Raw genomic sequence first — 13,083 nt, forward strand, 5'->3', positions numbered from 1 at the left:
ACCCTCCTTGGACAAGCCAGCCATCCAGGCTTACACCGTCTCAGGCAGCCTTTACACCTTGGAGCTTTTGAAGAGATGAATGTGAATGCCAGATCAAACACAAGCAAACATCTTTCAGAATTTGTTTTTTTTTCTTCAGCATTGTGTGCCCCTTCAATATTTTGATTATATTCTTGATGTCTATGACGCTCTGCCGTCATTGTGGTGAATGCAACATCGATGGAGTTTGTCCTTTCTGTAGTAATGAGCTGCTAAATTGCCTGTGTCTTTGCATTTTGTGCAAGACCCACGACTGGATTTGCAGAGGGGTAATTTAAAAATGAATTGGCCCAGGGACCTTATTGACTCACCATTAGCCAGCGTATTTGTTTTCAGTCAAATTTTTCATTGGCAAAATGCTCCCAATTGCTGCGTAATACACTCATTGTAGGGAAAGAGCAATTATTAGAGATTTAAAAATGCCTGATGCAAGGTTATTAAAAGATTAGCAGCACCTAGTTTCATCTCAACACAGCCTTTGTTTGTTTCTTTATGGAACAATGACCCTTCACAAGCGGCACAAACAGGCAAGGAGAGATTTAACCACATAAGAGCATTCCCAGAGAGGTTAAAGTACTGTGTACAGTTCGCTCATGTAACTGTTTCAGGTTTTGTTTCACCACAAGTTATTCCTGCCACTAGAATGACCCTACAGTAATTAACTTGAAAAGAGGGGTTACATGGAAACATTTTACCATCTTCAAGTATTAATTAATGAAGGTTTCTACAGCTGCATAGCAGACAGTGAGGTTAAACAAGGCAACAGATGAGTTGTGATATTCACATCTCTAATAATGCAATACAATGCTGAGGCTTTCCACTACAATGCTGGAATTCATTGGTTTCACATCAACTGTGCAAATGCTGCTCTCTTGTGGCTCTGCAAAGTTACGGCATCACTCAAATGAGACCAAATGGCAGGTCATTTGTTTATGCAAACAGCAGAAGATTTTATTTACATTCAGTAAAAAGATGAAAACACTGGAGGGAGAATAAAAACACCTCACCACCTTAAATCAGAGATTGAACTGGGTGATGCATTTCTGAGGTTTCCACAAAGGTACCTGCATACTGTGGCATTATAGTATTACTATTATAATTATTAGTAGCATTATTATTATAATAATGATGTAATAGGGTCAAAATATACTGCTCTCAGTATGAGGGGAATTCCCAAGGCACCATATATATGATTAATGATGACTAAAACACAGTAGCTATGTCCTGTCATTTTGCCTTTTCTGGCTCTGGATCTGTCTTCTCAGTATCTGGTCGGGGATGAGGTCCGACTGCTTCACATCTCTGTTCCCGCAGCCCACCACAGGACAGCTAGAAGATAGAGAAAGAAAGTCCACTTTTTCAAAGAATATCAACTCACAAAAAAGCATATTAACGTTCATTTAAAAGAAAAAAAAAAACTTTTTCAAATCAATTTTGTACTTATGAGTATAAATCAATATCTCTGTAAATCAGTATAACACAAACATATACACTCCTGATTAAGTGCCTTTCCATACAACTACGATGGTATTTTTAAAGTTGCATGTTACAAACTAGTAAACTGCTGCTATAATAGCACATTAACCACAGTAGGGAACAATAGAAAGGTTTGTTTGACAGCCAGATTTGGATTACGTCATTATTCTCTCAGGCGTGCTACATTTAATTTAACTCCAGTGTCAAAGCAGTACATTAAAGAGAATATGAATAAAGGCATTTAAAGCAACCTGCTGTTGGTCACATGCCAACATGCAGAGTTGCTTCCAGCTGCAGAATCTGAACCGATTTCATGACAGTTCACTGACGGACGGTTTCTTACCCACACTTCTTCTTCTGGCTGACTCTTGTTCTGATCAGGCCCAGAATGGCTTCTTGATCATAGTAGTGGTTACACTTCTTATTCTTTACTGGATTCACCATTTCCACCTTGGATCGAGACACACAGAGAAGCATGTAATGAAACTCATGAGACCAAAAACAATACTGAACTGCTCAAACAATGTCCAAAATTAGGAACACATTTAGAAAATGTAAATGTTTTGAAATTGAACATTCAAGAGGGTTGACTCAAGCAAGAGACCCGGGGCATCCTGGACTGATCTACCTGTGTGAGTGGGCAGGTGAGTAGGACGTTGCTCTGTGTAACAGCAATGTCCTCATCCAGCTCCTCCATATTCTCCGTATGTTGGTTGGCTGAAAACACAGCACATGTCCAGCTTATTTCCAAATGTCCATTGACAGTGACAAATGATGAACTGGAACATTGACAAGATGGCAGAAAAATATCCAGCAGGCAAGAATATGCGCTTGGATAAAATTATTTTAACAGAATGTTGAAACGTGGAGTTAAATTTAGGTTTTCTACAAAAATAAGTCACCATCCACAAAATGTAACACTCCCACATATGCATGAAATGTTCTTCCCTTTTTCAATACAAGTTCCACAGTCTGTAGTATAGTTGTCCTGGCTCTGTAAATCCTGTGAGCTCAAATGTTTCTGGTAACTTCATGAGGTACAACATATCATTTCATACTTCACATCTATTAAAAACAACAAAGAATTGATATAATATTTGGGTTGAAAATGTGGCTAATTATCCATAAAGGTCCCATATTGTGCTTTTTCTTATTCTCAAAAGGTTCAAAACTGAGTCAAACTAACATACACAGTTTTCAGACTGTATATCTGGTGTTTTTAACAATTGCATGTCTAACAAAGCAGTAAATTCAAGTTTGGAAATAACAGGCATAGTAGGAAATCTGCAACTGTTTTTTTTTTTTTCCAAAAATAACTCTCTCTTCATGTAAGCAGGATGTGCATCTGCAGATTGGCCCTCTAGACTCTGACCAGATCTACTAAGCAGTCCAACCAGATCACTGCAGCTATCCTGATCCCAGCCCAGAAGTGAGGGTGGGGTCAGGACAGACTGAGGGAGAGTAAGAGGAATCACTTTGCTCGAAGAGCTCACAGAGAAATAGCGAAAGTATGATCAAACAGACCCAGAATCCATTTGGTTAACCATCAGAGAAAAACAGCAATAGTGGTGCTTAATAAATATATAGAGATATTAAAATGGCATCTTCAAAAACAGGCCACGCCCCAGACCTCTCTCAGTCAGCTGCTATCAGAGTCTATGACACATGCTGAATAATTTGCACTGTGTCTAGACGTGTATTTGGATTATTCATGTTCCTTTGTGTCACCACAAACTTTACCTTGTTTCAGAATGTTGTTGATGCTTTCCTTGAAAGCAACCACCTTCTGGTGCTTTTGCAACTCCGTATCCGAAAGGTTAGCAATTCTCCGTGAGAACTTCTCCTTCACTTTGTCAGAAAGGCTGAACATGGCCTCGGGCTCCTGTGCAGGGAGCTGCAGAAAATCAGTTTTGTTAGGATACTTCTTTAAACCTGCAAAACAGTCCATGTTCAGGGTTGTAGCTCAAGTACAAAAAGTAACACTATAACAATCAGAATATCTTCGATGCAGCCATCTTGATGTACATTTCATAACATCTTGGTACAACTAACCCCTCCTAGACTTGTTGCATTGATTTAGTACAGAGGTAAAGCCATGAAAAGACCATCCCACAAAGCATTCACCTCATGAATGGCTCGTTCCACAGTGTCCACAAAGTAGCTGATCTCCCTGTCCAGTTTGGCACACTCAAGAATCGTAGCCTCCATCTCTGCAAAGCCAGCTTTCAACTCCTCATCTGAAATATAGATACGTTGCTGTGAATAAAATATGGGGGTTTTCTGCTTATAAAACTTTGCTATGTATAAAGTCCACCTATTTTGAACCCTGTCTACAAAGCAGGGACACTTTTTTTGGCCAGTGGCACGATCATATTACAAGAAAGTTTATGTGGCGCAGCGACACTCATCAGCACAGTATTGTCAGTGGTTCATTTTAGGACTGTGTTGAAAAAAAGAAAAAAAGAATGTATTTTCCGATTCTAAATCGATTCGCATATTAATTCCTAATAAATAAATCGATTCGTATGTCTAAAGATCGATTATTTTTCATCATTAAATTTTCGCCAGGTGAACTTTAATCCCAGTAGTCACGTCATGTAATTCACACATGCGCGTGGTGTGAAACTATCAACCAATGAACACGGCGTCGAAGAGCAGCGGTAGCGTTAACAAAGCGCTGGTTTTTAAAACTTCCGAACTAAATGAAGTTTTCTTTGGAGAAAATGCTGAAAGAGGGGTCACTAAAAGCCGGGGACACTGCGCGCTTCTCTGCCCCTCCCGCCCCCGCTGCCCTTGTGAACAAAACAAACATGTGGAAGCGGTCGCCTGAGAAACCAGCGCAGAAAATACAGAACCAAAGTTTACTCCGTACAGACAGCGGGCTGAGCAGGACTGTTAAGGCTGGAAATTACTGTCTGTTTGAGCCTATATGCGTTAATGTCCGTTTGCACAGACAACCAGCCGCGTTAAGAAACGGACCTCGCTCCTGCACCACGCGAGGACAGCGCGTCGCACTGTAATACAAAATTATGATTCCACCTGCTACAGACGTCGCTGTTAAAGTACATGATCTTTCTTCGCACGTGTCCTTCCATCTCCAGTCAACCGTGTGCAAAACTTGCAGATCATTGAATCGCCAGACACGTTACACACAGACACAGACACACTCATACACACCCCCAACCGTGCACAACCAGTGTTTTGGATATTTCAGCTTAAATTTCAAAATGTTAGTTCAATGAAGTTCATATTATCTATATTTACTATAGCTTGTTTGGTTTCTTCTGTTCCGTACACACGGTTTCTCATGACATACCTGAAAAATGCCTGATGCTTCATGGCAAGCTGTGTGTCTGGTGACAGAATAAATTAGACAAGCTAAAATGATTTGTTTTCTGCATGAGCTGTTGCAATTTCCTTCTTTTCTGCACTTTAAATGGATATTGAAAAGGTATATTTGAGTTATTTATGTTTTTGTTATTTCACAATAATTATTGTGAAATTATTATTTCACTAGTTATTTTACAGTCATAATTCAGGCAACACTAACGCACAACAATATTGGATTTAATCGGATCAAATCGAATGGTGATAATCGATTCTGAATCTTAAGAATCGGAATCGAATCGATTCTTGACATTTGAATTGATACCTGGCCCTAGTTTGCATAGAGTAACTGACGTTTGCATAGACCAGGGGTCCCGGACTCCAGTCCTCGAGGGCCGCAATCCTGCATGTTTATGTCTCCCTGCATCAACACACCTGATTCAAATTAATGGTTGTCACCAGCTTGTCATCATGGTCTGGACAGCTCTGTTGGTGTCACAGCTCCTTTTATCACGGTGTGCTGAAGCAGGGAAACATCTGAAACATGCAGGAATGCGGCCCTCGAGGACTGGAATCCGAGACCCCTGGCATAGAGCAACTGACGTTTGTAGCGACGTAACTGACGTTTGCATAGATGGAACTGATGTTTGCATAGAGTAAATTACGTTTGCATAGAGTAACTGATGTTTGCATAGAGTAACTGACGTTTGCATAGAGCAACTGACGTTTGTAGCGACGTAACTGACGTTTCCATAGATGGAACTGATGTTTGCATAGAGTAAATTACGTTTGCATAGATGGAACTGATGTTTGCATAGAGTAAATTACGTTTGCATAGAGTAACTGATGTTTGCATAGAGTAACTGACGTTTGCATAGAGCAACTGACGTTTGTAGCGACGTAACTGACGTTTCCATAGATGGAACTGATGTTTGCATAGAGTAAATTACGTTTGCATAGATGGAACTGATGTTTGCATAGAGTAACTGACGTTTGCATAGAGTAACTGACGTTTGCATAGAGTAACTGACGTTTGCATAGAGTAACTGACGTTTGCATAGATGTAAATGACATTTGCAATCAACAGAGCAGAACTATATGCCCCCATGTGGTACGAAGTGGCACTATTACATATAGTGGCTTTAAATTGTACATGTAAATCAGGGGCCCTTCATCCCTGGTCCAGAATCGGCGCAGACTAGGCGCGAGGTGTGCGCAGAGCAGGGCGCGCATATTTTTTGCAAGTTGCTTGGTGACCGAAAAAAAGTTTTTCCCGGTCTGGTACCGTTTTCCCACTCGTTTGGACATACAGTAGCCTACAGCTCAGTTTGAAAAATGTATCTGTCCCTGCTTCAAAGAAAAGCCCTGGCTTTAGTTCTTCTTCTGAGGAGGAGGAGGAGACGAGCAGCAGCAGCAAGGAGGGGATGGGTCCACGAAATCCTCATGAGAAGACAGGATTTGGGGGAATACAGGCTCGTTGGGGAGCTCCAGCTCCATGATGAGCTTCCAGGTCCTTCAGGCTGAACAGGGAGCAGTTTGACAGCCTGTTGGGGAGAGTTGGTCCAAGCTTCAGCAGGATCACAACCAACTTCAGGCTTCATCACTGCAACTGAACGCCTGGCCATTTGTTTGAGGTGGGTGCTAAAGAAAAAGCTATTTATTTTTGCAAGTGTGTGGATTAATTACTATATTTTATGCTGTGTAGTGCATGCCAACATAGTCTAGCCGATGTTTTCTGCCTACTATGCACCTATTGAAATTTAAAAAAAATAGCCTCCTGTAGTAGGCTGTATAAATGAACGGTATACTGGTATATGCATGTGTATATATATATATATATATATATATATATATATATATATATATATAAAATTATTGACTCAAGACACGGAAGAGTATTAGGGCCATGCAGGAGAAAAAAGTATTTGAGAGGGGAAGAAGATTTTTTTTTATTGTGCACTTCAAGAAAAAAGTCAAAATGTCGAGAAAAGAGTCGAAATGTCAAGATTAATGTTGAAATACAGTTTCAAGAAAAAAGTCGAAATGTCGAGAATAATGTTTGTAGCAAGGCTAGTGCTACGGGGCCCGACCGACAGGATAGAGGAGGACACGGAGTTTTGTGCAGAACCCTTTTATTCACGCCACACGTGCACAAGCACCACACAGGTCAGCAGATCCAGCTTCAGTCTCACCAACAGCTCCTTCACAGCAGACTCCTTCCCCCAGCAGCTGTGCAGCCCTGCCTTATCAAGGCAGGCAGGGTGGAGAGGTTGATGGGACACACCTGTGACCCATCACCTGTGTGATTGTTGCTCCTCCACCCTGCCACAATGTTGAAATACAATTTCGAGAAAAAAGTAGAAATTTCGCCTTTTTTCTCAACATTTCAACTTTATTCACGAAATTTTGACTTTTTTCTCGACATGTCAACTTTTTTCTCGAAATTGTACTTCAACATTAATCTCGACATTTCAACTTTTTTCTCGAAGTGCACAATGAAAAAAAAAAATCTTCCTCCTCTAAAATATTATTTTTCTCCTGCCTGGCCCTAATACTCTTCCGTAGTGTGTGTGTGTGTGTGTGTATATAATTTATATTGACTCAAGACACGTAAATATGGGATCTCTACGGTGGCAGGCATCGTCCCAGAGGTCTGCCAGGTGATTTGGGACAGCCTGCTGGAGGAGTTTGTTCCTGTCCCGAAGGCTGATGATTGGAGGGAAATAGCCCAGGGTTTCAGGGAGAGGTGGAACTTCCCCAACTGCTTGGGAGCCTTGGATGAACATGTTGTCATCCAGGCACCGGCAAACACTGGCTCTCAGTTTTTTTAACTATAAGGGCACCTACTCCATCGTCCTCCTAGCCCTTGTGGATGCCCGCTACCGCTTCAGGGTGGTGGATGTGGGGGCTCTTGGTGGCAGCAGTGATGGGGGCATCTTTGCCGCATCCTCTTTTGGACGTGCTCTGCGGGAGGGCACTCTGGATCTTCCAGAGGATGCACCTCTCCCAGGTGCAGACCACCTGGGCCCCGTGCCTCACACTTTTGTGGCAGATGAGGCTTTTCCTCTCAAGTTAGTAAATTGCCTTTAATGGGACATTAATTACTGACAAAGCTATGTATAGTCGTTTATCTAAATATTTCACACATGAAATTCTCAAATTAGAACATGCTTTCACCATTTTAAACGCAACTCCTAAAAACAAGAATTGTTTCTTAAATGAAATTATTTTTTTAATTTTGTTGTGGCACTATGTTAACCTTTTTTATCTTTCAAATTGACTGGTAGTTTTTGTTGTTTTTTTACATAGCTGTCTTTGATCATTTGTCTAGTTTTGCAAAATGGTATCATTTTTGCTAAATGGGTCTGTGTCGTTCTTTTATTACAAGGAGGAAAATGCTCCGGCCCCACCCTGGAAGAAACCTCTACAGATCTGAGAGGATTTTTAACTACCGCCTCCCCAGAGCCCGTAGAGTGGTAGAAACGCCTTTGGGATCCTTGCTGCCCAGTGGAGGATTTATCGTCGGGTGATTGGAGTGAAGCCAGACAACGTGGACAGGATTGTGAAGGCCACCGTGGCCCTTCACAATTTTCAGAGGTGGAACTCCACACCACAGGCTGACCTCTCACGTGAAGCTGAGGGAAACCCTGCACTGCCAGAGCTGAGAAGGGTTGGCTCTAACGCCTCCAGAGATGCCCTTTCTGTGCGGGAGAAGTTCACCGCCTACTTCCTCTCTGCTGCTGGTGAAGTGCCCTGGCAGAACATCCTCACCTGAGCTGCCTACCTGACCTACACCCTCTTCCTCTGCTGCTCCAAAAAAAGGATCTTTTAAGAGCCAACCATTTACTCCTAAAGAGCTTTTCCTGATGTTGCACAGTATTTGAATTAATGCAAGGAAAATTGACTGTCAGCCAGTTTATGCATAAACTCATCCTCCTTCATATCAAAAGTATATCTCTTAAAAAGGCCAACCTTATTTTTCATTTATATTTAGCAGTTCTCTATTGGTTATCACAGCAGCCAGTCAGTTCCTCAGTCAGCCAATCATGTTGCACAAACCTAGCTGTTTTGTCCCTGCTTGTATATTTTTCTATCTCCATACATGCACAGTTTATATTTGATAGAGAAATTGAGATTTCCTATTGTGTTACTTTGTATTAATGGTGTCTTCATTTAAATATGCATATGAGGGAATTTGTAATTTGTGTTATTTCCCTTTCAGAACCACATTAATGCACTTGGGAAACTGCTGTGGGTATATATACCAACAAACATTACATAAAAAGATCAGGTAAAATAAATACTGCATTTCTTTTTGCAAACATTTTTTTTTAACTTCAGGCAATGAAAATTATACATGGAACAGAGAATCAGAGCAGGCCCAAAACACCGCCTGCACAGCAAGCCAACGACACAAAATAGAATGTGTGTGTATTCATAAACATACTGAAAAAAAAAAAAAAAGTCTAGGAAAACTCAGCCAGGTGCAATTTCTGGAGAAGTTCAATTTTCACCAGACTCCTCTCGCTGGTGAGGCTACGGAGGAGAGGTGCCAGGCTCAACAAAAACAGCTCCTCCTCGTCTGGCTCTTTGGGGAGGATCCACATCACACTTCTCTCAAATTGTTGATCCTCCCTCTGCCGTTTATGGCTGACTATTCCAGCCCTTTGTTGACCTGGGGGAGCTGGGGGAGGCTGAGTGGGACAGGCCGCAGACTCTGCCGGCATTGTTGCTGGGGAGGATGAGGTCCCTTCATTGGACTCTGGAGAATATAAATTATATTCCTCAGGGGGGACCAAGGACAGATTCAGGGTGACGCTGTCTTCATCAGGATCCATGGTGGTGGGGGAGCTTGGTGTTGGGAGGTTTGAGGTAGTTTTCCTCTTTGTGACTGCGTTTACATGCAGTCAACAACCCTTTTAAAAACCTTAATATTAGCAATAACCCAGTTTTGCACGGCAATGTAAACACCAATAACCCCTTTGAATAACCCGAATTTGACCCCTGGGTTACTCCTTTTTCGTTTAAAACCCAAATATTTGCTCATGTATAGCCTAATGGGATATCCTGATCAAACGGAACATGAATTTGTTTCCTGCGCATGCTCTTTTTGCAAGGAATCTTAGTCTTTTGAGTCCAGGACGTACTTATAAACATGGAGAAATGCAAGACCACACGTGTGTCCTTCCATCTCCAGTCAACCGTGTGCAAAACTTGCAGCTCATTGAATCGCCAGACACGTTACACACGGACACGGACACACTCATACACACCCCCAACCGTGCACAACCAGTGTTCAGTGTTTTGGATATTTCAGCTTAAATTTCAAAACGTTATAAGTTCAATGAAGTTCATATTATCTATATTTACTATAGCTTGTTTGGTTTCTTCTGTTATCAGACACACGGTTTCTCATGACATACCTGAAAAATGCCTGATGCTTCATGGCAAGTTGTGTGTCTGGTGACAGAATAAATTAGACAAGCTGAAATGATTTGTTTACTGCATGAGCTGTTGCAATTTCCTTATTTTTTGCACTTTAAGTTGATATTGAAAGACCTATTTGAATTATTTATTTTTTAGTTATTTCACAATAATTATTGTGAAATTATTATTTCACAGTCATATAATTCAGGCAACAGCTCAAAAAACGTTTTTAATAACGCTAACCCACATCAATATCGGATCGGATCAAATGGTGATAATTGATTCTTGACATTTGAATTGATACCTGGCCCTAGTTTGCGTAGAGTAACTGACGTTTTCAGCGACGTAACTGACGTTTGCATAGAGTAAATGACGTTTGCAATCAACAGAGCAGAACTATATGCCCCCATGTGGTACGAAGTGGCACTATTACATATAGTGGCTTTAAATTGTACATGTAAATCAGGGGTCTTCATCCCTGGTCCTCGGGACTCCCTGTCCTGCTTGTTTTAGATGTTTCCCTGCATCATCACACCTGATTCTAATCAATAATCATCAACTTGTCATCAAGGGCTACTGCTCTTACTTTTTAACAACTTGTGCTTTCTATTATTTTACCTCTTTTCTTATCATTTTATTTGTTATTTACTGTTTAATTGTGTCTTGCCGCTTTTAATGTTGATGTAAAGCACTTTTACCTTGCGTTGAATTGTGCTGTACAAATAAACCTGCCTCGCCTTCACCTGTATGTTGATCACTGCAGCAGGTTAAATCTATGATGCACACGGGCCGGGTATTGAACTGCTTTCAACTGCTCAATATATTGATATCTACAGATACTGAAGCAGCATATGAATAAACTACTAGTGTGTAAACACTCACCCTGAGTCTCTGCCAGGTCTATGGCCACGTCCGTCACGATGTCCATGCCGGTCCCCAGGTCCCCCTGACAGGACCTCAGGTCCGACAGGGTCCCGTTAACCGCGCTGAGAGACATCAGGACGGGTTTTGATGTCTAAAGACCAGAGTAACCGGGAATATTAGCTCGCCTGGCGCTAATGCAGCCACTTCCGCCCCAACAGGACTGCCCACCTCCACATTTAACGAAAAAAGTGTCTTTAAACCGTTTAGTAAAACACCATTTTAAGAGAATATAGCAAACTTGAACATACCAGTGATGTGAAAATGGGCAGAGGAAAACACACACAGGGAAACCGCTCAAACTCGCGGATACACACCAGCTTCCGGTGCGGGTTTTCACAGTAAAAGCCTTTCTAAAGTAAAAACATATGGCAGGTGGCCAATCCTGGTCCTCGATGTGACAGAGCCAGAGGTGTCAAAAGTATTCACATTCATTACTCAGGTAGAAGTATAGATACTAGAGTTTAAAAATACTCCTGTAGAAGTTGAAGTATCAACTCAAGATTTTACTCAAGTAAAAGTATAAAAGTACTGGTTTCAAAACTACTTAAAGTATAAAAGTAAAAGTAATGTAAGGGGGAAAAAAGTCATTAAAGACAAAAGCCATTGGAAATGAATGCATCTTAGTATAATGCAAATATATTAAAGAACCATATATGTGTACTATTGAGCATTAACATGTGATTCAGAGAGCAGGAGATATGATGACTAGTTGCCTATAAGTATTGTAATGGTGCAAAAAGTCAAACTTCAGAGGCATGTTATCATTTATCCTAACCTTTATTGGAATGTACATCCAAGTTTAGTTGCAGGAATCTGAGGGCAACGGATGTAAGAACAAAACTGGACAAGAACATCTGACCCACAACCACGACCAAATTCACTCTATCCGGATGGCGCAATTTAACTGGATAGTTTTTATTAAAGGCCGAAATGAAATAGAGTAACGAGGCTATTTTTAAAATGTAAGGAGTAAAAAGTACAGATAATTGCGTAAAAATGTAAGGAGTAAAAGTAAAAAGTCGTCTGAAAATGAATTACTCCAGTGAAGTATAGATAACCAAAATTTCTAAGGTAAGGTAAGGTAACGAAGTATTTGTACTTTGTTACTTGACACCTCTGGACAGAGCAGACTCTGTCAGAGTAATTTCTATTGTTTTCATGAGCAAGTATTGTGAGTTGGATTTCAGTCCCACAGAAGGTGCACATTCTGTTGTGACATGTAATTTAACTACTTGTGTCTATCCATGCAGATGCAGTAATTTGGGAGCGGCCATGATTGCCCGAGAGGAGCTCTGATTGCTTAATGGGGAGCACCTTGTGTATATTGTAGTGAGGTTGTGATTTGCTGACGGCTTAGCCAGGGGTGGAGTCAGGAGCAGATATAAAGGGGAAATGGTTCAGTACAGGAGGGGGCTGCCATGGGGAGAGGTTGATGCCAACACCTCTGCTTAATTACGATTTCTGGTTTTTGAGTTGCTTTGTTTTTGTTTATATCCTAAGTTGTCCAGGCCTGGAACCACATTAAAACTTTACTTTTTTTGCAAGCCTACCTTCAGTCTGATGTCATTTAAGGGTATTTTCTTACTGACAAGTAGCCTTTTTCAATCCACTTGGTAAAACTCGAGAGCCAGCATGTTTTAAATTTTCCCTGCTTCCTCACACCTGATTCTAATTACTCGTCATCATTAGCTTGTCATAAAGGTCCGGACAGTTCTGTTTTTGAAACAGCTTATTTTATCACGGTGTGCTGAAGCAGGGAAACATCTAAAACATGCTGGATAGGGGCTCTTGAGGACCAGGATTGGCCACCCCTGGTTTAGGCTATTTACACCCAGGTGCAAGTACTGATGCGTAGGCTATTTACACCCTGCTACCAATATCAATGTATGT

At 41.2% G+C, this 13,083-nt stretch overlaps 1 protein-coding gene across 1 annotated transcript; it reads right to left on the bottom strand.

Annotated features, from left to right (window-relative positions):
* Positions 1-1,005: 1,005 nt before the first annotated feature.
* On the bottom strand, positions 1,006-11,478 carry nsmce2 (NSE2 (MMS21) homolog, SMC5-SMC6 complex SUMO ligase). The gene is made up of 6 exons (XM_061718266.1): positions 11,152-11,478; positions 3,640-3,752; positions 3,256-3,409; positions 2,144-2,232; positions 1,859-1,965; positions 1,006-1,368 (listed from the first exon to the last, which is right to left on the bottom strand). The coding sequence occupies exons 1-6, from the start codon at positions 11,264-11,266 to the stop codon at positions 1,257-1,259; spliced, it is 690 nt and encodes a 229-aa protein (XP_061574250.1). The 5' UTR covers positions 11,267-11,478; the 3' UTR covers positions 1,006-1,256.
* Positions 11,479-13,083: the final 1,605 nt, after the last annotated feature.

Source organism: Cololabis saira, chromosome 3 (assembly GCF_033807715.1).
Source record: "Cololabis saira isolate AMF1-May2022 chromosome 3, fColSai1.1, whole genome shotgun sequence".
In the NCBI taxonomy this organism is placed as follows: domain Eukaryota; kingdom Metazoa; phylum Chordata; class Actinopteri; order Beloniformes; family Belonidae; genus Cololabis; species Cololabis saira.